The 24949-nt window shown below is 42.3% G+C and overlaps 1 protein-coding gene across 2 annotated transcripts; it reads right to left on the bottom strand.

Annotated features, from left to right (window-relative positions):
* Positions 1-5096: 5096 nt before the first annotated feature.
* Positions 5097-18661, bottom strand: NAE1 (NEDD8 activating enzyme E1 subunit 1). Of its 2 annotated transcripts, none has more exons than XM_056500740.1 (20): positions 18571-18661; positions 16455-16558; positions 16303-16363; positions 15415-15445; positions 14719-14790; positions 14341-14420; positions 13701-13810; positions 13261-13370; positions 12614-12676; positions 12309-12372; positions 11145-11236; positions 9831-9890; positions 9610-9743; positions 9383-9458; positions 9087-9126; positions 8041-8127; positions 6948-7040; positions 6449-6563; positions 6149-6373; positions 5097-5345 (listed from the first exon to the last, which is right to left on the bottom strand). In XM_056500740.1, exons 1-20 carry the CDS (start codon positions 18624-18626, stop codon positions 5291-5293), a joined length of 1728 nt encoding a protein of 575 aa, XP_056356715.1. In that variant the 5' UTR covers positions 18627-18661; the 3' UTR covers positions 5097-5290. The 2 variants fall into 2 exon arrangements, with proteins under 2 accessions (XP_056356715.1, XP_056356716.1); XM_056500741.1 differs by having other exon boundaries at positions 6324-6373.
* Between the last annotated feature and the right edge of the window lie 6288 nt (positions 18662-24949).

The following is a 24949-nucleotide window of genomic DNA, read 5'->3' as shown; positions in this document are numbered from 1 at the left end:
AAGAGAACCAGATACCCAACCACAGCCTTCTCTCAGCTGCAGGCACTTTCCCTTTGGTGTAGCTCCAGTCACAGCCAGGCAGGGAAGGGAGGCAAGTAATGAATAAAGCAATTGCTAGAGAAATTTCAATTAAGCTACACCAAGGAATACACTGGAGAACTCAAGCACTGTGTCATCAATACTTAAGAACTTACTGCTATGAGAGAGTCTATACAGTAGCCAAATAGTGACTGAGCAATGCTTGATTTGTTAAAAGACAAACAAGAAAGTGATGAGAAAACACCCTAGTGAGGGAAGAGCCCTAGCCCTTAAACCCTTTCAAAATAGATTCCATTGAGTTCCCCAAAATACAGAGATGGAAGTATCTTCTTGTAATAGTTGATCACCTCACCCACCGGGTAGAAGCCTTTCCTACCTCAGCTGCAACTACCTCCCAAGTGGCTGAGGTGCAATTAGAACAAATCATTCCCAGATATGGGATCATTGAAAGAATGGACTCAGATAAGGGAACACAGTTTACTTCAAAAATGTTACATTCTGTATGTGTTGCATTAGACATGAATTGGAAATTTCATACCCCATGGCACCCTCAACGCTCTGGATGTGTGGAGAGAATGAATGCTATCCTTAAGAACCATATTACCAAATTAATGACTGAAACCAGATTAGCATTATTACAGATCAGAACTGCTCCAAGAAAGGACACAGGAGTTTCTCCCTGAGGAATGTTATTTGGGTTACCTTATCTGGGAAGGGAGGCAGGGCTGAAACTAATAAAACTTATATCTCAGAAATTATTTGCAGGCAATCACACTTTCTCTCATGGACCTTACAAGAAAAGGGTTGTTACCCCAAACATCACCTCTAGACTTTCACGTACACCAGGTAAAACCAGAAGATTTGGTTCTAATAAAATCTTGGAAAGATGATACCTTGATACCAGCATGGAAGGTCCCTTTTAGGTACTTTTCACAACTGAAACAGTTATCAGGACTGCAGAAAAGGAGTGGTCTCACACCTCTCAAGTCAAAGGACCAGTGGAAGCTCCTCCCCAAACTTGGACAATAGCACGAGGAAGTGACCCTTTAAAGTTAATCTTCAAAAGATGATTTGATAGTAAACAATCAAGGGCAAGAATGGACTGACCTCTGTATTTGCCACCAGAGAGACTTTTGCTCTGCTGTGGGCTGCAATCCCTCGGGTGTTGAGCAGTGGGAATATAAATCACAGCAGAACTTGGCAAAAGTGGAATAGGAGATGATGTTGTAAGACTCTGGAAATTGCTGCACGAAGTGTCACAGCTTCTGTGCTTCACCTCTATATCCCTACAGTGTGCTGTTGTCGTGCACAGAACTTAGGAAGCAGGTATGGATAATGGGGAAGGTCATCTTTGTTGCCACAGTTACCATCTGAGCTTTGCTTCATCCGAGCAAGCACAGGTGGAACTGCTGATGGGAGGCACTGCACACAAGTATACCTACAGCTCACTTTACTTGAGCTGGAGAACCATGGACAGCAACGTGGAGTGACAAATCAGGGACTTTTAAATAGACTGATTAATCTTATTTGTAACTGCTTCACAAAAGGAGTCAGTTTATGCTGACCAGACAGGTTAATTAAATCAAGGGCTTTGGCAGAAAAGGAGAATAAAAGGAAAGGGTGGATTGTGAGAGATGAGGTGATACCTTGCTGAAGCCAAAAGGTTATTAGTTTAAAGAATGAAAGTTGTTGATTCTATGTGTTGTTGTTTGGATTGTTTGGATTTGTTCTGCTTGGTTTGTTGAGTGTTGCCGAGCTGAGAGAGGGGTGGGATTGAAAAAGTGACTAAAAAAGAAGTGGGATGAGAGGGGAGTGGACTGTAAATTTGCAGATGACACCAAGCTGGGAGCATGTATCAATCTGTTGGAGGGTAGGAGGGCTCTGCACAGGGACCTGAACAGGCTGGATAGAGAGGCTGAGTCCAACAGCATGTCAAGTCCAGGTGCTGAGTCCTGCACCACAGTAGCCTATTACATTTTCTCAAAAAATTACTTAGTTCCAGGTAGAAACTTTCAGTCAGTGGCAAATCCAGCTTAATGATGGATTAGTTTTCCTTCTCAACGTGGAGCAGAGGCTGAAAGCAGTATCACTGTCATCTTAATGAAGACAGCCAGCCCTGTTTAGAGTTACTGATAGCCCCCATTCCTTTGCTGCTTCCATGAGAGAGGGAGAATTTAGAGTTCATCTCCCTTTAGCCTTTCAGAAGTGATAACAGGTGTGCATTCATTTTCCTGCAAATCCAGCCCTGCCACAACAGGCAAAAGCTTGTGAGCCTTCCTCACCTCTTTGTCCTGCTGCTACCACCCCACCAGCCTAAGAAACAAAAAAGCACCCAAACAAAAGGAAGGCTGTAAAAATGACTTCACTCTGGAGCTAATTCCATTTCAGAAGAGTTTGGTTTAATACGTGTTTATACAATTATGCAATATAGGAAGCACAAGGGCTTTAAAACTGTGTGTATATATAAGGATTATCTTGACCTTACCTGGATCTTTCACTTTTGCAACCTACAGAAGCTACACAAAATAGTAGTTATAAGCCAGCCTACATCAATTACATGCAAATAGCTCACCTCTGTTGTTGCATCACAAGGCAAGGTGGAAAGACAAGCAACTAGATTTGCTTCAACAAACACCTGGCAAATGTTGCATATAGAACAGATTAGCTCTTCTCCATCAGATATGGAAAATAACCCAGTAACATCCCTTCAAACCTCAAAAGCCACTCCCAGAGAAGTGCAGATGTGTCAGTGTGTGTGTTCAGCAGCACTAGAGCACATGGCTGGCACGGTCAGTAACCAGGCAGCCTCGGCGGGATTTACCCTTTGGAACGCAGGGACCCAAGCCCAGAGGGGAGAAGTGTGGATTGTTGGTGTCCTGTGGAAAGCAAAGCCCACAGCAGCAGCTGAGGCCGTGAGGATTTGGGGGTGTCCTGGCCTATTTCAGCTCCCCCCCACCCTCCTCCCTCAGATGAGCCGTGTGTGATTTACAGCTCATTATCAGAGCTCCACTTTGAAGTCTTAGCGAGCACTCCAGATCAGCCCAAATATATGGAAAGAACATATCAAAATTTTTAAATGAAGGGGGGCGAGCGGGGCGGGGAGGGAGTGGGAGGAAGGCAACAGTCTAAAGATGTAACAGTAGCTGCATTCTTCTGTGGGAGGGCTGGGGAGTCCCGAGGGAGAAAATGGGGCACGGCTCAGGTACCTGTGATCCGGCGGCGAGGGGCAGATCCCGAGGCGCTGCCGCCGGGCTGAGGGACGGGATCGGTGTGCTGAGGGATGGGATCGGTGTGCTGAGGGATGGGGTCGGTGTGCTGAGGGATGGGATCTCCGGGCTGAAGGACGGGATAGCCGGGCTGAGGGATGGGGAGGGCCTGGCTGAGGAATGGGATCTCCGGGCTGAGGGACGGGATACGGGCTGAGGGATGGGATCTCCGGGCTGAAGGACGGGATCTCCGCGCTGAGGAATGGGGATGGCCGGGCTGAGGGATGGCATCGGTGTGCTGAGGGACGGGATCTCCGGGCTGAGGAAAGGGGATGGCCGGGCTGAGGGCTGATATCTCCGGGCTGAGATCGCCGGGCTGAGGTTCGGGATCGCCGCGCTGAGCGGCCCCGCCGAGCTGAGGGCAGCGCCCGGCCCGGCCCCTCAGGAGCCGCCGCAGCCCCAGCGCCGCCCGAGCGCCTCAGGGCGCGGCCGCCCTCGGACTCTGAGCCTTCCCCTCGGCCCGGCGGGGAGCGCTGGGAATGGTAGAACCGTCGGGGGTGGGAGGGATCTTTAAGACCATCCAGTTCAATCTCAGCCCAGCACTGCCACTGCACACCCTAAACCAATAAACCATTTCCCAGTGTCAGATCAGAGGCCTCTTTAACACCTCCGGAGATGGCAGCTCCACCACCTCCCTGGCCAACCTGTTCTTAGGCCTGAACACCCGAACAGTGACAATTTTTCTTCTAAAATCTAACCTGAATTTCCTCTCTCAGCAGGGGAGAGCGGCCCCACCTCAGTGCACGCTCCTGGCAGGGAGCTGAGAGAGCCCTGAGGCACCTCCTGAGCCTCTGCTCCAGACTGAACAAACCCAGTTACTTCTCACGGGACATTTCCTCAACCCTTCATGAGCCTTGCTGCCCTTCTCTGGGCACACTGCAGCCCCTCCGTGTCCTTTTTCAAATGAGGGCCCAGAGCTGGACACAGCACTCGAGGTGTGGCCTCAGCAGTGCCCAGCACAGAGGGGCAGGCACTGCCCTGCTCCTGCTGCCCACGCTGCTGCTGATACAGCCCAGTGCCATTGGCCTCTTGCCCACCTGGGCACACTTTGGCTCACGCTGAGGTGACTGCTGACCTGCAGGAGGTGGCACTTGGCCTTGTGGAACCTCACGCCGCTGTCCTTGGCCCGTGGATCGAGTGTCCCAGTCTCACTGCAGAGCCTTCCTTTCCTCCAGCAGATCCACACTCCCACCCAATGGGAGTCTGCACATTTACTGAGGCTGCTCTCAATCCCCACATCCACATCATCGATTAAGGTGCTAACCAGGACCAGCCCCAAAACTGAGCCCTGGGCAACACATTTCAATGCAGCTCAGTTTGCGCACTCTCCAGTTGGAGGCTGCAATGCCCCCACAGCAGAAAGAGCTGCCATCCCGAGGCATTGGCCACACACACGGGTGCAGGAAAAACCCTTTTACTAGGTGAATGTGGCTGACAGAACTGAGCTTTCAGGCACACACTCCTTTTCTCTAATGACTCTGAACACAATAAATGGTATTTCACCTCCAGCTCTCTGCACTATTGGATCCTTAGACCATCAGGGTTCATCAGCCTCTCTCACCCTTTTGCATCTTCTCCCCACTCAAGATGATGAGCAGCTTTTATAAGAAAAAATGCACTTCTGCTGCCAACAAGGTGAGCCAGTTTGTAAATGCAACTTACCCTGCCGAAAAGCAGCTACTGTCTTTTTTTTTCAGAGGTGAGTCATAAAATTCTAGATTTAAAAACATTGTGAGGATAAAGTATGAATTTATTTGTCCTCAGGAAAGAATAACAAGAAGAAAAAGAAGATAATTACAAATAAAGAAACTTTAATTAGCAGGTAATACAGAACAGAACAGTCCAGTCAGTGGCAAAACAAGCACAGTATTTACAGAATTGTAAATACAGCAGCAGCAGCACCTGGAGGCATCGAATGCAAGAGATTATCCTACAGCTGGAAAGTTGCTGAAGTCTGTGACATTCCACTGTAAATAAAGGTATTATTAAAAATTACAAACTGTCCTGTAATGACTTTGATGACTTCCTGTGCAGCAGCTCCTGCAAAAGAGAAGAAAAAACAAAAGGCAATTATCAGGTCATATTTAAACAACAGACAAATAATGTTTCTATCCAGAAGTCCCAACACTGGAATTATTTCAGGAGTGCCTGATAAATCTCCTAAGAGGCAAAACTGCCTTTCAGTACTTCACACAATAAAAGATCAGAAAGGTGCTACTTCAGAAGTTAGCTTTGCATACACTTTCTCTCCATGTACATACACACAGAATAAAAATGGGTGAGCGGACAGATCTATGCAAGTTCGGACCTCTCTCAACTGAGAAGCTGAGTTTAAAAAAAAATCATGTAAAACTTAACTGTAACATAAACTGAAGGGTCACTTCAACGTAATACCTCTGAATTTTCCTGCAGTAGGAAACACTGTGTAATTTATTCAGAAATTAGCTTTATGAATTCTTCTAAACAATGATACATACCAGGTTTTTTAATCAGAAAAAAATTCCTACATAAGCAGATTATATAATACATAATTATCTTCAGCACTGCACGCAGCCAAATAAAGTTAACTGATATATCAGTTTTGAGCATCCATTAAAACATACCTGCAGGATGAATGAAGTAAGAAACCACGGCTACTTAAATTTCATAAATCTTTAACATAAGTGTACTATGTTAAAAGAAGATATGTACTGCACTAATTTTAAAATTATAGTAATTATCACTTTGCTTTAAAAAAATTAAGCCTCTTTCCACCATTTCATTTCTAAGCTTGAAGAGTTGATATACTGAGGTTGTTTTTGAAGTTCATTTTACTGATTATTAGCCTTGCTGCACCTACTTACTCTGTATGTACTGTAGGGAGGTCACATTTGGAGAATGAAGGGGAGGATTGTGCCCTAATGCCATCTGTGACTGCAGCCTGTGATTGCAGCCTTTGGTCTGAGAGCCCAGAGGAATGAAGGAAGAGTTCTGGCTGGGCAGGCTGCTGTTTGTGTGGCCCTGGAGTGTCACCCTTACCTCCCATGAAGGCAGCAACTGCGTGAGGCTCGGCAGCTCCATAGCGACAACTGCACAGGAAAGGAACAGTCACAACCTGCCTGGCAGTTTTACCAACACAGCCACACCCCAAAAACAGCACTTACAACTCGTGCAAATAGTCATCTTTCACCACTACAGATAGCCCATGTTCTTGGAGGAAACCAGTAAGGCATGATTTTAGCTTTCCAATATCATCTTCCACCTGGTAGTTGTAGACACCTGGAAAATAAATCAGCTGTTTCATCACACAACTGTAACCCCACAGTCAAAGCTAATGGGTAAGGTTTCTAAGCCAATCAATGTGTTATTAGTACTACACTAATAACAATTGCATATTCTGTTGATGCTTCTCATGATAGACAAATTACTGCACAGCTGAACTGATTCATAATCCACACAACCCTGTCAATGATACTAATTCAGATAAATTCCTCAAGTTCCCAAAAAAACCTCTCATTTTAATTTTCACATTCGTAAAGCTGTATTATTACTATGGAAAAAAACCCCCACAACTAATGTATTTGCAGTTTGTAACTTGAACTACAGTAATTATTGTACTTTTTTATTTATTTTGATGATGTGAAGTAACCAGTATTAACATACCTGGGTATCTGCCATGCTGCTTGTAAAACCTATTGACAGCCCTCAGCATCAGGTAGAGCACTATTTCACTGTCTGGGTTATCCATATGGGAAACTGAAAACAGCAAGAGAACTGGTTAGCTGGTGCAGATGGAATGGAAAAAGCAAGGTTTTGAATTCCTGCAGTAGAAAGAAATGTTAATGAGTACAGCCAGTGATAGAACCTTAAACAATTGTCAGGTACACAATTTTGTCTCCAAAGTTTATGACAAAACAATATTATATGTATTTCATATAAACTACTCAGCGAAGAAATTCACATTTCAATTCTGGCAGCTGCTTTAATTTAAATGGGTTATCCTTAGTTATAATTTTAGGATTTGAAACACATACTTTAAGTATTATGTGTAATAACTGTAATTATAAAATAGGTCTTATCCCTCAGCACACAGCTCAATAGTCTTTGTAAATATTAACTGCTACTTATATCCCACTGCACATTACAAACTAATTTAAGGAGTTTTCACTGGAATGATAAATATTACAAGATGTATGTATACACAAGATATATACATATTTTTTCCAAAATATTCAGAGGATTTGTTTAAGCTAATTTCAACAAACAGACAGATAAGTATTTCTGGCCTTTTTTTAAATTTATACAGGCTCAAAAAAGAAAAAAAAAAGGCAATATAAAAACCAAAATCATTATTAAGTAACTAGTTTGTTAGTTCATATCCTAAAGAATAAGATGAAAAAGCATCTTTTCAGCTCTATCAGAAATAACTGAGATATAGAAAAGAGAAGTTTGAAGAAAACAGTGTTTTATGTAGAGTACTAAGTCCACAAGAGAACAAAAACTGCAACATACATCAATCTGTAAGGTCATTTCTGACATTTCAAAATCAAATTAAATTCAACATTCTAGACCTAAATCTCCATACTTGTAGTTGAGAGACATAAGCCTTACAACAAGAATTTATTTAAATCCACTGAAGTCATTGTGACATTCCAAATGATAAAACTGCATAGTACAACAGAACATGTAGCTTACATTTCCTTTTCCTCACCAGCATTCCAAGCTGGAAATGTTTGTGGCCAGCAGCAGTACTTACTGATGGCGTCCTTGCTGCAGGAGTTGGGGCTGTGCTCCTCAGCCAGGGACCGGCAGCGCACCACGCGCAGGAAAGCGGCGTTGCTGCCTGGCACGGGGACAAGGAGACAACGGCCCATCAGCGCCACCACCCGCTGCAGCTCTGCCACACCTCCGCGTGACACGGGAAAGGCTACACCCAACAGCACTGCACTGAACACTCCCTTCTTCTCAGCTTGCAGGAATAAAAACCTGTTTAACTACCTTTAGGTCTATGGTCAGGAGAGTTTTAGGGAAATACTTTGTGCTCATGTAGAATTCCCACTATCTGCCGGGTTAATGTAACAGCTACACTGGAGCAATTAATCAGTCACAGCCACAATGTTTCCCCCTTCCAGACTGCAAATTAACATGGTTCTTCCAGTCTCCCACTGTATCTCACACTGCCTCACACGTTCTCAATTAATATTTTAACAGCACAGCCATGAGCTGGAAAAGGTTGTTTTCCAGTATCATTGCTATGAACAAATGCAGGGTGCAGCTACAACCCAGCACAGAGAAAGGAGCAACTGGGAGGTTCCCCAATGCTTTACCAGTTCAGGGCAGCACACTCTCTGCTGTGTGCTTACAGGGGAGTTTCCAGCTGTGAGGAGGCCCAGCCAGGCTGCTGCTGGACACCTGTAACATCCAGGACAGACACAGCCTGAAGTGCCATCAGCTGGGTTACAACTTTTCAGACCACCTCAAGTCTGCAGAGCCCACACTTTGAAACCAGTACCCCAGCATGGGCAAGAGTGCTCAGGCACTCATCACAGAGAGCAGAGGGCAGCTGCTCTCTGTTGTTTGGAGTGAAAAAAATACAGAATTTTAAAGCCAATCTTTACATACTCACTCCTGACAGATGCTGAACATCTCCTACTTCTCCTAAAAATGAGGGATGCAAATCACTTAGTACTTACTTGAAAAATTCAAATATTGACTTACTGCTTAGTAACTACATGACCATTCAAAAGTTTTTCATTATTTCATTATGTGCATAAACCCAGGAGAGAATCCAAGCATACTCACAGAACAACTTCAATTCTTTCTCTGAAATAGACTCAGGTGCCTAAAAGAGAGAATATACTCATTCCAGAACACACAATGGTCAGAGAATTCCTGCTGTCATATATATATATTAATATATTAATATATTTATTGTGAAATAACTAGTTACTAATGTTCCAAAAAATGTCTTAAATTGTAAATAGCACAGGCCTGTATGCATTTTGCTTTTATATGATCAAACCAAATTGATTTAAATAAAGCAGATACTTCACAGATACTTCCTTCCATCAGAAGAACAGCCATAGGTTTGCACTCACCTTGCCCAGGGACTGTAACAATTTAGCAGCATGGTTCCCCACAGCAGCAATATCCTTCTTTGCTTTTTCACGGTATCTGGTAATAATGAAGAAGTAAATAATTACAGCAGAAAGCCATCAATTCCACACTGAAGGCTATCTTTTTCTTTGTTGCTGTTTTACATTATAAAGACAACATAGAAGCTACATGAATGGAAGTGAGCTCTGTCAAAGAGTTGCCTACTCACACATTTTGTAGTTTGATGAATTTACTGGAGTCTGCAATCATATCAGGTATGGTGCCCCGGACAGGCAAGCTTCCTTGCCCTTCATTTGCCACAAATTCCTTTAAAGCTCGAACCAAAATCCAGAAGGAAGATGACTACAAATGCACATGAGACAGTCATGTACACAGATGTTACTTACAATGCTTTTTCTACATTTAAGTCTTACCCTTAACTACTCATACCTGTTCTGTGAGTTTTAGGCAGCAATCATCATTAAAAAGATCTTCAATGCCTCTTGGAACCTATGAAAATAAATAAACTCGGTTTGTAATTCCTTGACTTTTGATTTCCTGAATTATGTCAACACTCACTACATAGGTGAACCAACTCCAAGTGACCTCAGAGTTTCATGACAAATCTCCTCTGAATCCAACAGTCAGTGCTGCTCAGACACATTTCAAACAGCAGCCCTGCCCAAGAGCAAGGCAATGCTTCTAAGCAAGATCAATGTCACAAACAAAACCTCACCTGACTTCCACCTTTGACAGGGAAGATTTAAAAACTGCTGCAGCAACCACCCCAACTGCCCACCCTGCCTGCTGGGGCAGAGCAGCTGAAAGGCTGGGGAAGGGGAATGGGGCTACAAAAGTCAGTTTTAGTCAGAATCCTTAACTGCTTCAAGTCAATCTGGCATATAAACTCAAATAAATGTTAATATCCTGGGCCATGTCTTGTAGTGGCTTGGATAGCAGCACTAAGTTTTACCTGCTGCTTTCTTGACCATCCAAACAAGGATCAGCACAGTTCAAAACAACAGAACATTATCTAGGAAGAATAACAGAATACGCTTTTGCCCCATGTAGCCTTTGCAGTTTACCCCAGATGAAAAACTAAAGAAATTGGAGCTCAAATTAAAACCATGAGTTACTAGCTCAGGATTATTCAAGAAACAATGAAAACATCACTTCTAATGCTTTAAGCTTGATCAGTTTATGAAGGGAATTTTTTACTAAGTTTCTTCAAGAGAAAAGAACTGAATTTATTTTATCAGGAGTCCCATGCAGCCCTTCGTTTCTACAGACAGTAACTACTACAGCCCATAGCTTCAACACAGCACAATTTCAGTAAGTGCTCTCAGTCTCTCTCCCAGCAGTGTATTTAAATCAGCATCAGCTACACCTCTCACTGCTAAAGCCTTGCAATTGTACCCAGCACTTCAGAGAGTTTTTTACAGACTCAACTGTAACAGTCAGACAAGAACTCACTGATGCACTCTGGTTGTTGACTCATTTTAGACTTGAAGTCTGCAGGAGAGAAATGCAGATTTCTTGCAAGAGCAAGGGAGTAAGAGAATTTCTGTAAGCTGCATTGCCAGCTAGTCTAGGTCTATTTAACTTATTTAACAACACAATTTCAGTTCTAACATTGTACTAATCCTGTTTTAGCTAAATACAAATATTACTAATGGAATTTCTGTCCTAAAACTGAGTAATATATTCTGAGAAAATGAGGCAGTTGAAATTACTTCAGTTTTATCACAGAAATGTTTATTTTACCTCTGTACGATTTAATGCTGTGTTCACATTTTTTATAGCTTCTTCAAAGTTTTCCTCATCTTCTGGGGTCCCATTTTCATTCTTTAAGATACCTTATTGAAAAAAAAAATTTAAATGCACAACTGTTTGAATTACATCTCATCACTTATGTCTTACCAACAGAACAGACTGGCTTTGGATGTATTCGTGGCATAACAGCTACCAGCAAAAAAAAAAAAAGAAAAATAAACCACAAGAAAAAAGATCAGATGTAATTATAAAGCTAACTTCATCTAAATTCTACATATGATTCATTTTCCTGTGATGTTGAGTAGAAGTTACTTAGCACAAAAGCACAAGTTCGTCTCTGTAAAAAGGAGATAATCAAGTTTCATAAGCACTAAATTAACAATTCTCCTTCCTATGCCAGTCTTGTTTTGCTGGGATTTTTCAAAAATTTCAAATTTGGCAAACACTTATGCATCCAGAGAGCAAGCCAGCCCAAGAAAGTGCCTCCACTAAAATCTGACATAACCAAAGGAAATTACTATGGATCAGATCTATTCCCTATCACAGCCTGGGGTTAAGGACCACTCCAAATTTGCACACAGGTCACCTTCAAGTGTGGAAATACCAAAAATTCAGTCAATGGTGTTTTTCTACAATCATTTAAGACAATGCATATAGATCTTAAAAATGCCACATGAATTTAAGCACCCTGAAAAGGTACCAGACTGAAAGCACTGCACAAATTAAGTAATTCACACACCAGTTACAGTGCAGTCAGTGCTACAGGCACTGGCCAGGCAGAGCTGAAGGATTACAAATGTCTGATGGGTCAATGGACAAACCAAATATTTGCAGAATAACAATTCCAGTGTCAAAAGCCATTTGCTTTCCTCTTTATCACATTTTAAACAGGATTTTCTCTTAAGGCCTTTGATCCCACCCAAATCAAAACACACTCTGGATCTTAGGATAAAACACTGACAAAAAACATTTATAAGCAAGTGTGGCATCTTAAGATTCACATGTACAAACCAATAATTTAGCAGAAGAATCATACAGTATATACCAACCTATCTTTCATAAATTAAACCTGAGAGAATTTGGGATTACTTTTCAGATACCAACTTGTATCTGGTTCTGCCAGTAGGAATAAGGGACCCCTGGGACATGGATTACCTTGCCGAATCAGCTCTTTGAAGGCTTCTTTCTCTTTGTAACTCTTAGGCCACTGTTCACTTTTCTAAATTTAAAAAACACAAAGAGAATTTTTGTCTTTAAAATACCTACTACTAAAAGATCACTATGTTCAGACTGCTGAACTCCAGCAGTTTGTCATTGCTCACATATTTACTTGTACTTCAATTAGTAATCTTTTTTTTTATGATTCCACCTTCATTTTTTAATGTTACACACTGCCAAAATAATTTACTGCTTCAGAAAAGACAGAACAATAATAGTAATAATACAGTTTTGCAACATACCTCATTGAACCATTTTGTGAGATACTTGGCTACAATCACAATCCATGGAGTGTGGCTGTGGTCCTGGAATTGAACAGTGGAGAAATCTTTGTCACGTTGAGAAAAGATAAAAAACAGGAATCAAATTAAAAACCTATTTACAATGTAAACTCCACATATCCCTTGCACTACTCTAAAGATACAGGACATATTCCAGATTCTGACTCAGCAATAATTTTTTAAACTATTATAAAATAAATTATCAAATTATTATTAATTTAAAAAATGTGAGCCAAGTTCTCCAATATTTTTCTGGAGTGGAACTCAAGCTATGCAGAAACATCCACAGTGTAAAGCTCTGCAGCAACAGGTAATCATAAAAATTAAATAACAAATTCCAAAAGAGGGTGTGAGGAAGTATTCAATCTAACAAAAGATCAAGCTCTCCAATAATACTCCTTGCTTCCCAAGACCTGCACCTGCTTAAGATTTAAACAGACTGGAACATCTGGGGCAGAGGCAAAAACAGTTCCTCGTGACTGGTTCTAGAGCTGGTTCTGTTCAGATGGGACTTGGCACCAGAGTCATCTGCCAAGGGCCATTTTCACAGAATCCCTGTGCTGTGTCTGTACCTGTGCTGGGGAACACAGTGCAAACCACACACCAACCTTTTTGTCCATATGCTCCAAGTCATAATCCTGAACGTGCTCTGTCAGTTCTGGAAATGGTTTGTCCAGTCTCAGATCTTCTAACATATTGTCAGGGTGAGATTCAACAACTGTGAAAAAATGACACAATGCATTTCCCAGCTCTATGTCTGGCCTTCAGAACAGAGCTACACAAACACAGGACCACCTGCTACTTTCACTGCTTAATTTTCAAAGTAAGTATTCTGTGTAAGTCACCCATAACATCAGGATAATCCCCAATTTTACTCTTTGTTGCAGTTCATAATCCCAATGCATTCCTCAAAGAATGCAAACTACCTAAAACTTAACAAATACTAAATACATCACAAGATGAAAAAAGACAAAAAACTCCAAAGTGACATAAGTTACTGAAGCTTTAAACCTTCCAGAGAAGTCTTGATTTCAATAAACCCTCTAACCTGTATGTTCTTTAATCACAACTCTCATGTAACCAACCAGTCCATAAGTCCTGCAGATCAGCAGAGGAGTGTTGGAATTCCAGAGAACTTCAGCCAGGCGCAGCAATGTGCTATAAGGAAAAAACATACTTTTTTCACATCTCCAGAAGGCACCAGTTAACTATAAAGATAATTCCTACACCAATTACTTATGAAAGAGTTCTCTCAAAAAACTTCTCTAATATCATCATGATCATAAGCACGTAAGGTGATTAATTTCATACAGCAATTTACAGTGAGTTGGAAAAATATCCATCTATTATGTCCATTATGTCTCATTCCACCCTCCCAAATGCTCCAAGTATCAAATAAAAAGCTTCAATGAGTTGTGAGACAGAGAACTAAAGAATCAGATTCATCTTTTGCAGTGTCCTAATTTCAGAAGAGGTAGTTCCCATCAGAGGTACAAAAAGGTCTATAGAAAGTGCCATCACTGGCTGTAATTTTCCTTCACAAGGACACAGTTCTGCTCTGCTTTTCTACAAGGAAGTACCTGTGCATAAATGCACACACACACACACACACACACACACACATATATATATAAACCTGCTTTTACAACTGAATGAAAACAAGTAATTCAACCTTAGGTAATTCTTACCTTTCTGGTAGTTGTGTTGCAACCACTAAGTTAAACCGATTAAAAAAGGAAGGGTCGTTGTCTAAAAGCTTTTCTGGACTCTAAATAGGGGGAAAAATGTATGTCAGGGAACACTGAAAATTTCTGAGTACAGAGCAAATCTGCTGAATATAAAGTGTTAAGTGAAACTCATAAAATTAAGATGAAGTTACAAAATAATGCTTGAAACACATTCTTTGTGTGAAATACATCCAAATGATTTAACTTTAGATCAATTTGTCAAATGCTGTTTTATCCTGAATCTATTAAAACTGCAACACCACAAAGCAACACAGAGCTGTTATTTCACATTTTTATCACACTATAACACAGATATAGTACTGATCTAGGAATACAAACCTCTTCAACAAAGTTTCCAGAAACATCACTATTCAATTCCTGCAAGAGCTCCATGGCACTCTGGGCACGGTTCTGTTTCAGAGCAATCAAAATGAAATGTAGTTTACATATTGTATCAGTACTACATAATGGCACGTGCTAACAATGCAAACCAAGCAACAACAACAAAACAACCTCAGGAAACACCCCACAACAAAGCTCATTATAAGCTAAGGCTCCTTACTCCAAGCCTTGCTCATCTGGAGGAAAAATGCATCCCGTAATAGCAGGCACTTAGTTTGAGAGCATGTAATACTGTTTTAAAAAGACAAATTGTGAGACACCTATTTCCTAATTTCCAGTTTCATTACAGAGTTTCCAGGAGTTATCTATGCCTCTGGTACTCCCTGTTTTTGTGATTTTTTTCCCCCTCATTCACCTCTCTACTCCTAGCTTTACTCCTTCAACTACAACTACCTTATCCTGCCACAGATTTTAATCATAAGCTCATCAATTTTTCTTATTCAATCTCACCACAATTGAGTTTATCTTCTCACTTACAAGCAACTAAAAAGTAAATATGGGGAATTCTGTTAAAGAAGAGGCAGACTTTAACCTATACACATAAGCTTTTAGCATTATTCATAATACCACGTTAAAATATTCAATATTTCCATGCTTTTAATACATGTAAATGGACATTTATTATTTCCTTACCTGACCAATATGGCTTTTTTGTAGAAAGAAACTGAAAAGGAGACAAGAGAGAGTTACATGTGAACTTTTATTCTGAAGAAAAAACAGCACTGAAGTTACATTTTGTTCTGCAGAATATGTTGCTGACTCTCATACACAACAAACCCTTAAATATGCTTTTTCCCACCACTGTTGTATTTTCCTCAGAAACAGTTTCTTAATAAAGCTTTTCAATGCCCAAGCTATAAATCTGAAATATAACATGCAAAACTTGTCTGGAAGACAGGATCATGCTGCTGATTCTTTCTCACCAGGCTCATCAAAGACTCACTAGCACTGATTTCCCCACATAATGGAATATCCTTCCCCCTCACATAACCTCTGTAGTTATCTATGGGCACTGCAACAGAACTTGATCAAGAATTAGCAGGCAAACCATTCTTACAGGATTTGCAAACAGTTTTTTCCCCTTTTCCCTGCTGCACAGAGCTGTTCAAAGCCATGAAGGGCAATAAATGTCTAGCAGCCACAGTTGCACCTGCATCATCAGAATTAGGGAAAACATATTCAACTACACTGATATACAAACACTGCCATAGCTCAAGATTACATCAAACAAGTTAATTTTCAATAGTTTTACACTGAATAGAGCATTGTCCTTATAAACTTGACAAGTGAAACAAACAGATCTGTAAGGCCCAAACCTAGCAACTAAAATAATTTAGCAGCTAATATCAAAATGACTATGCACGCTGTCTGTCACCAATCTCCAAACCCACAGACGACTTGGAGAAACACAGAGAGAATTCTAAAATAATTTTGCAGGACTTCTTAGCAAATATAGAGATGGAACTACATATGAAACCCTGTCACTTGCCAATTTATAACTGAAATCAGTAAAAAACCTACTTATTTCCAACATCTTCTCCAGAGACTCGATTCCCATCGACAATTGTAAACGCACCAATACCTTTGGGGGGAAAAAACCTGCTATGAAGAACTTGGCATCATCAAGCTATCAGATACATCACAAAGAAGAGACAGAAGAAATATCTACTGACCTGGCAGCACCAAGTTTTTGAGTATTTCAGTTCCTGTTGCTGTTGCATTTATCACACAAACATGGGCAGATTCCAATGCTTCTTGGCCATGGTCGCCCCACAGTCTGTATTGGGAAGGAACCCAAAATACAATGAAGTTATTTAACTTCTGACTGCAAGTCAATATAAACAAACAAACAAAACAAAACACACACACAAAAAAAAAAAAAAAAAAAAAAAAAAAAAAAAAAAAAAAAAAAAAAGACAAATAGAGGACAGGTGTGCTACTGTGCATTCACTGCTGAGGACCTAAATAGCACTAACCAAAATAAAAGGGAACTTACTGTGAAAACTCTGAGACTTTCCAAAGAGCAGTTTCCCTGACATTTCATTTTCTCCAACCTTACACCATATGCATGCACACACCTCTTTCTCTTGGAACATATTTCAACTTTTTAAAAAGCAGCATGGGTTAAAAAAGTCCTTGCCCAAACTTTGTCCTAATGCCAAACATTCTCTTTTTCCTAACTTTTATTATAAATAATAGCATTTTATATATATATATTTTTTAAAATTTCTCATACAAGGCACTGAAACACACAGGAGACAGAAATCAGTCTTGATTCTGTCTGGTACTTCAGACCTCTAGAAAACAGCACTGAGGCTGAGACCAGGCTGACAGTCCTGGGTCACATGTCCTGCTGATTTCACTGGGGTGGTAACTCACAGAATTTTTAGGGTTGGAAGGGACCTCTGGAGGTCACCCAGTCCAAGCCCTGCCCAGGCAGGGTCACCTGGAGCAGGTGACACAGGAGCTTCTCCAGGTAGGTTTGGAATGTCCCAGAGAGGGAGACTCCACAGCCTCCCTGGGCATCTGCTCCAGGGCTCTGCCCCCTCCAGGAAAACAAGTTCTTCCTCATGTGGAGATGAAACTTATTGTGTTTTAGTTCACGGCCATTGCTCCTTGTCCTGCTGCTGGGCACCACCCTCTGACAGCCCTTGGAGATATTTGTTTGCATTGATGAGATCCCCTCTCAGTGTTCTCTACTCTGGGGTAACCAGGTCCAGCTCCCAGTCTCTCCTCACCAGAGATGCTCCAGACCCCAAATCCTCTCTGTGCCCTCCACAGGACCCTGTCCAATGGCTCCTTGTATTTCCTGTACTGAGGAGCCCAGGACTCTGCACTCCTGAGCTGCACAAAGCTGTTGAGAGAACAGCAGAGTGGTATCACCACTGCTGAGCCCTTCACTCACACATATCCATCCATGAGGAAATTTAACAGCCACACTGCAGACAGACACCCCTGACTGGTGCTCTTACCCTCCCCTGGTAACTCGGATCTTTTCTGCCCTTTCACAGAGCCCCAGGCTGGGTCAGGCTGAAGGGGTCACAGGGGCTGCTCTGGTGCCCCCTCCCTGCTCCAGCAGGGCCATCCCAGAGCACAGGGCACAGCACAGTGTCCACGAGGCTCTGGAATATCCCCAGCAGAGACTGCACAGCCTCTCTGCACACTCTGCTCAGGGCTGGCACTGCCCAGGGCACAGGCTGTGCCTCCTGTGCAGGGGCAGGTCCTGGGCTCAGCCCCTGCCCGTGGCTCTGGTGCCATTGCTGGGCCTGGAGCAGAACCCGGCTCCATCTTTTCGGCACAGCCTCCTTTACATATTCAGATATATACAGAGAGACACAAACAGACATGCATAATATAAACATATGGAACACACACATCTATGTATTTATACATTATATACTTATACAACAAGCATTTTACAAGTAACTTATATATCTTATATAAAAACATACCTGAGGACCTACGTAGATATATATATCTACATTTATGTATCTCTATCCCCCTTTATATATATATATATATATATATTTATGTTTGAATATATATATGTTTCTGGTAACATATACTTTTTATTTATTGCATATCTACTGTCCGTGTGCCGGCGCAGCCCTCACGGCCCCGCCGCTCGGACACGGCTCCTGCTTCCCGCGGCTCCGCCGGGCCCGGCGCGGCCCCGGGGCCTGTCCCTGGCGCGGCACCGAGCGCGCCCGTGCCCGTGCCCGCCGCTAGAGGCGCGGCCCCGCTCCCCGCTGGGCCGCTGCCGGTGCCGGTCCGTGCCCGCCCCGGTACCTGAGCTGGCGGTCGTAGCGCTGCTCCTTGAGGCCGGCCCGGCCCGGGCGCGCCATGGCCGCTGCTGCAGCGCGCAGGCGCGGGGCGGCTCCGCCCTGCCCTGCCCCGCCCCGCCTGCCCTGAGGGGCGGCCCCGCCGAGCCCTGGCAGCGGCCGCGTCTCCCTCAGCCCTGCCGCTCCTGGCGCCGAGCCCGGCAGGGCTGGCAGCGCCCCGAATTCTCCCTGCTGTAAGTGAGAAACAAAAGTCTCGATATTTAGCAAAATATAATTGCTTTATTTTATACAGACAGAGCAAGCAGCGCGCTGTGTGAGCGGTCACCGCCTACTCCACGCTTCCACAGAACTTGGTTTGCAGCTCCCTTTTTATAGTATTGTTTTCTTTGTAGTAATCAAAAATTGTTATTGTTTCGTTGTAGTAATTCTGCAAGGTAAGCAGTAATGGTGAAAGAAACTTTAAAATTCCGTGGGACAGCTCTTGGGACAATTGGTCATGTAACCATCTGGTCTTGGTAGATAAAAAACAGGAGAAGTGGGAAGTCTGAGCTTTAGCAGATAGTGTGTGATTGATCACACAAAGGCAGGAAATCTGATTCTGCAAAAAGAACCTTTCAGACTATGGAAACCTCCCCCTTTTTTTTATTCTTTTACAAACTGGTATACAATATTCAATATACAAAATTCGTAACGGGGATTTAAACAGAATGGGTTTAACCATATATTTCCCTTTATCTAGGTCCATGTTCTTTTCCTATTTTAAGTATTCTGGTTTATACAAACTCCAAAACTTCTATAATGAACAGGAATCATTTATCAATTATCACATCCCCCTCTCTGGCACCCACGCCGTGTTCCTCAGCGCCCCCGCCCCTCCCCGGGCCATGCCTGGGGACACTCCACACCATGTGCGGCCAGGTGAGCCTCAGAGAGAGCGGCATTAAACCAGCCTTCCCCGCATCAAATCATTTAGCCCTCATAATGGTCACAATCGGAGTAAACGGCCCCCAGCAGCTTCCCTCTGCATCTCAACCCACCCATTCTCTAAAGCAATGTTACTCCTCTGCTCAGGGTTTGTTATCCACAGCCTGAGCAGAGAACACGAGAAATAGGAGGCTACAAAAAATATTTCACACGACCACTCCATGCCCAACCATCGGCAATCCAGCCCTCATGGGAACCCCATTCCTAGCAGGATTCCACTCAAAAGAGCTCATGGAGAGTTTAATCACATCCTACCTATATCTTGGTACATAAATGTGGAGTATGTCAAATTTTGTTAAGAAAATATGTTCTTTGCTGTTTGTTCTTTGTAATTTTCAAGCCTTATCAGCAAGGAGGGAGATTTAATCCTTGAAGCAGAGTGGCCAATAAGCTCTAAGTGATGTCCAGCTGCTGGAAACACAAATTCCTGGTCAGCAGAATTGCCTTGTTAAGGTTTGGGGCTGCACATGCCCCAGTGATCTCAGCCCAGGAAGGTTAACAAAGCTCGGGGAGAAGGATTTCCACCGATACACGAGGAATGCAGAATTCATGGTGTTATAAATACATATTATATTATTGGCTTTTTGCAAATATTAGAATGAATGCTATATGCATAATGTCGGAAAACTTTGCTGAATGAATGTAATTTCTTTTAGTTCTGCTATTAACAAAACTTAGAAATAGTAGTGTGATAAATATATGTATTTTTCTTGGGCTATAACTTGGTAATGTAAAAAGCTTTTGTTCATGTGACTAATTCAGAGAATGGTAAAAAAGATAATCAGGAAATTCTTCACATTTTTGGATTATCTGACACCAGAACCCCAGGGAAGGAAAAAATGTTGATTTACAGGTTGGGGGGGGAATGATTTTGAATAATGCATAAAGATCTATGAATATGCAACACGTTGATGCATTTAACAAAGTGTTTTCTGAGTTAATGTGTGCTCACAATGAGCCATGAGGACATTTGGCAGGACCCTCAAGATAAGGAAGAAACAAAGGCAACTCAGCAATTGTGTGGAATTGCAGCAGGGGCAGATCAGGAGCACAGCTCATGGAGCAGCCACACAGGAAAGCACTGAGCCAAAGGAGGAGAAGGAGAGAGCATGGCACTAATTCCATGAGAAGCGAGACACTCATTAACCAACAGAAGAGAGAATACTAATTAATAAGAGAACTATGTAACCTGTAGCCAATAAACATCCATGCCTTTGTTTGCTAAAATATATAAATAAGGAAAAGTATGGATAGTTGGGCTGCTTGATTTGTGGAACACCACCAAGCACAAGGCCTGGCAACTCTGACATAAACAATCAGTGTCTCTCTCAAGTGTGTATTTACTGGCTGTTGCATAGTAATGGATCCAATTTTTCTGGACAACAGTACCATTCCCAGAATTTATGTTCAAAATGGGTATTTCTCTACATCTCTTGATGCACTTACTGTATGGACTTTTGAGGTATTTTCAGACAGACTGAGGCAGAAGCTGTGAAGGTACCTGCAGTCAGGAAAACCAGGTAGGATATATTTTGCAGAGATGTTGCACATTATTGCAGTTATTCTTGCTTAGGATGGAGACAAGAGCATGTGAAATCTGTTGTGCCTATGTGCTTCTGTTATGAACATCTTTCCATATAGGATCAGCATTGGTTGGACCTTGGTAGTTGTGAGAAACAACACTCACTTTTTAAAACTTCAAAGACTTATTAAACTTTAACAGAACACAACAGAAGACTGAACAAGGAGAAAAGGCAGCACTGGGACCTCCCCATGGCTCACTTTACAAAATGGATGCACTGCTTTTAATACCCTTAGCCCCTCCCAAAGTCTCATCAGTCAACTCTTTCTCTGTCCATTGGTGGATATTACTTTCTTATATCTTGGTTGGAGATTAGGTGTTGTTATGCCACACCTCCTAGTAGCAAGCCAGCCCTCCCCAAATACCTTGAAGCATTACAAGGGAGAGGGGAAAGAGGACTATGGGAAGATATATTACAATAACATAACTATACATCCACAAAAATTAAAATACACACAATATTCATCCTTTAATTGTGAGAGCCAACCTTGCATTACTCATCTATAACAACGGTGTACAAAGGAGGAGAAAACTTCCACATCTTAAGAAAATTTCAACCAACATTTCTGGCACTAAGTTTCAACAACAAAAGAGAGGTCCTGAAATACTTGCATCATTCACACTGATTTATTAGTAGATATGAAGTCCATTATCCTTTTAATCTGTCTCTCTTCAGAAACTTTAGTTTTCTGTATGTCTGCTGGAACGATGCACACAGCAGTGCTTTATTATATGGAGTGGTTTACATCTTGCAGCTGATGTACAGCGCTTCCTCTTTTGTTTCCCATACACAGCATCTCCAGGAAAGTTCATTTTTCAGGCTTTGTGTTTGCTGTGCACAGTAAATCCTTCCTTTTGCTGTCATTTCAGTGACCATTGCTGTATTTCAGGGACAATCTGTTTCCAAAAATCGAAAGCAGTCTCCTGCTCTTGTTCTCTGCTACACTGCTTAATTTGAACAATCCATAAGTTGCAATAATTAATATTTCAGGCTTAGGTCTAGAATGTAGTTCTCATACCTAGTATAAGGCAGCCAACTGTGTGTACCTTTAAAAGTAAAAAAAAAAAAGTAAAAAAAAAAGGTGTATGAAGGTGTTGGGGGTTAGGTTTCTTCTCTTTCTCCTTCTACCCCTTCCCCTTATCCTCCTCCTGCTTCTTCTTCTTCTTCTTGTTCGTCTTCGTCTTCCTCGTCATCATCTTCCTTGTCATCTTCCTCGTCATCGTCTTTGTCCTCTTCCTCTTCTTCCTCTTCTTCTTCCTCTCCTTCTTTTTCCTGCCCTTCTTCCTCTTGCCCTTCCCCTGCTTGGGGCTGGCTGTCCCTGCCCCAGCCCCACTCCTTCAGCACTGCTCTGGGTTTCTGTACACTGTAGCCCCACAGTCCCTGCCCTGCTGGGACATCCAGTCACTGCCTCGGAGTTCTCATACATCTCCACCAGCCCGGGATTTCTGCTCATTCCTGCCATTCCAGCTCAGTGCTCCTCTGTTGCTGTATACACTAGGAGTCACGTAAAATAACGACAGACCTCAGCTGTGGCCAAAGAAGTGATTTATTGAAAAAGCAAACCACATTTTATAGTGTGGTTCACAAGCCTCGAACAGGACAGCAGTCCATTGGACAATAGAAGAAAACAAATCCTGTCCCATAGCGTGAGAACACCAGGTGCTAATCTTTATTATTAATTCCTTTCTGTTTTTCCCGAATGTTATCATCTTGGGAAAGGCTCAGGCTGGAGCTGAGAAACCGTCTCAGCATGGGAAGGATTTCCCAGCATGAGAAAGAGAGAAGAAGCTCCGAGCCTGAAAAGGCCTAGCAAACTTTGCCTGGGCCCTCAGTGGTGTCACAGTCCTCAGAGTCCTGCAGGGGCACCGGGATCAACTGCCCCAAAGCCTCTCCTCCCTCCTTTCCCATCTCGGCCAAGAGAGCTGTCACAGGGTCCCTGGTTCTGTTTGTTATTTGTTCCATAGTTGTTGTTTGTTTGCCTTGTTCTACACGTTAGTAATGAACTGTTATCCCTATTCTCATATCTTTGCCTGAGAGCCCCTTAATTTCAAAATTATAATAATTCATGGGGAGAGGGTTTACGTTCTCCAATCCAAGGGAGGCTCCTGCCTTCCACCCATCTTTCAAACTGAGACAGAAGGATGGGAATCTCCTAGAGAACCAGGTACCCCATTCCCCTTTTTTTGCCCCACTTTCCCAAAAGCAATCCTACTAAATTGCTTCTAACCCCTTGCCCACCCTGGCCTGTGTTTGATTCAAGCTTTTTCTCTTGCATAGTTGTCTGTCAACTATATGCATGTCCTTTTTGTCCTTTTCTTTTTATTCCCTTCTTCACTTTGGCACCATTTTTTTGTTTTCCCCCTGATGCCAGGAGGAGATTCCCAGTTGAGTTTTTCCCTTAGAAGTCTCATAACTCTCAGAAATCTCCATAGCTGTGGGAGAAGGATGACCACTTTCAGCTCCTGAAGTTCCACTTCCTGCATGAGAATCAATATATCAATATACATATATATGTGTATAATTTTAATATATCAATATATACACAAAAGCCACCACATTTTGTGTTTGCAAGAAATAACTTGAGAATATAAACGTTGAAACTTCTGTGGTCAATCAAGAACTGTTTTAAAATAAAATACTAAAACATAGAAAAGTATCTGGAATGATTGTGCTTTTTGGTGTTCAGTGTTGGCAGTACACTGTTCTGCTTATATTTACTGTGTGGAGTATTTTTGTGCAGCTCCTGGGTTCGTTAGAAATGCCTTTAACACACATGTAAAGAACAGATGCCAGCTCAGAGTAACCCCCTGTGGGAGCTGCCAGCATCCCTGGTGGCAATGTAAGAGGAGAGAGGAGCTGCCTGGATAAACAGATACTCTGTCAAGAACCTGAGGCACAGACAGACTCTGGAGTGATGAATGTTTTATTTAACATTTCATCTGCTCCTACTCACGGAATGTGAACGGCTCAGAGTGTGCAGCCTGCACCCAAACTGCTGGGATTTCTGGTTTTCTTGGCTTGCAGTGACACACCAAACACTCTGGGGTGCATTAGAGAAGGCACATGACACCTCGTTCAAATGTGTCATTATTAATGATGTCAGCAGATGTAATTGCCAAGTTACTTAATACACTGAGTGCCACTGAGCCATTCACCTTGGAACCAAATAACTCTTACTTCATCTTACACACCTTAAAATGGAGCTCTGCCCCTCTACAGGGATGCAGTAATATTTATCAGAAGCATTATCCTCAAGTGAAATCTTCATGTGCAACAACCTCCCAGTGATCCAGACCTGTAATATTACAGACATTTTACCTTAGAGATTAAAATCTCCAATTTCCTCAAACCTGCAAAGCTTAATATGTCAAATTTCAGTTCAGCATTCCAATCTTATTTGGAGTTTTCTAACCATAATTATTAGTCCGTATATAGCAATTTTAATTAAAAAATAAATAATAAAGCAAATTAATTCTATATATAAAGGTGGGAAACCTGAGGCATTAATTGTTAGTTCTGTATCACAACAGGTGACAGGTTCAGAAGAACCCCTATATTTTTCCTGGGCTGCTGCTTTGTTCACTCATCACTGCTGGCAAAGGAAAATAAAACCCTAAGTGAGAAGGCTGGGGAAGACAGATTTCTGTTTAAGGCAGCTTGAAACATGTCACTGCAGTGAATGGAATGATGTCTTCCTGTCACTCACTGTGAAGCAGACACTTCTGACATGGCGTCAAGAGCCCAGAAGAAATTTGTGGAAATCATGTCACTTTTAGCTCAGCATTGGAGAAATCCACCCCTCTGTTGTTCTCACTTCCA

Source organism: Oenanthe melanoleuca, chromosome 11, assembly GCF_029582105.1.
Source record: "Oenanthe melanoleuca isolate GR-GAL-2019-014 chromosome 11, OMel1.0, whole genome shotgun sequence".
Lineage (NCBI taxonomy): Eukaryota > Metazoa > Chordata > Aves > Passeriformes > Muscicapidae > Oenanthe > Oenanthe melanoleuca.
The sequence above is the reverse complement of the archived record's forward strand: the minus strand, read 5'-3'. Positions and strand labels throughout refer to the sequence as shown.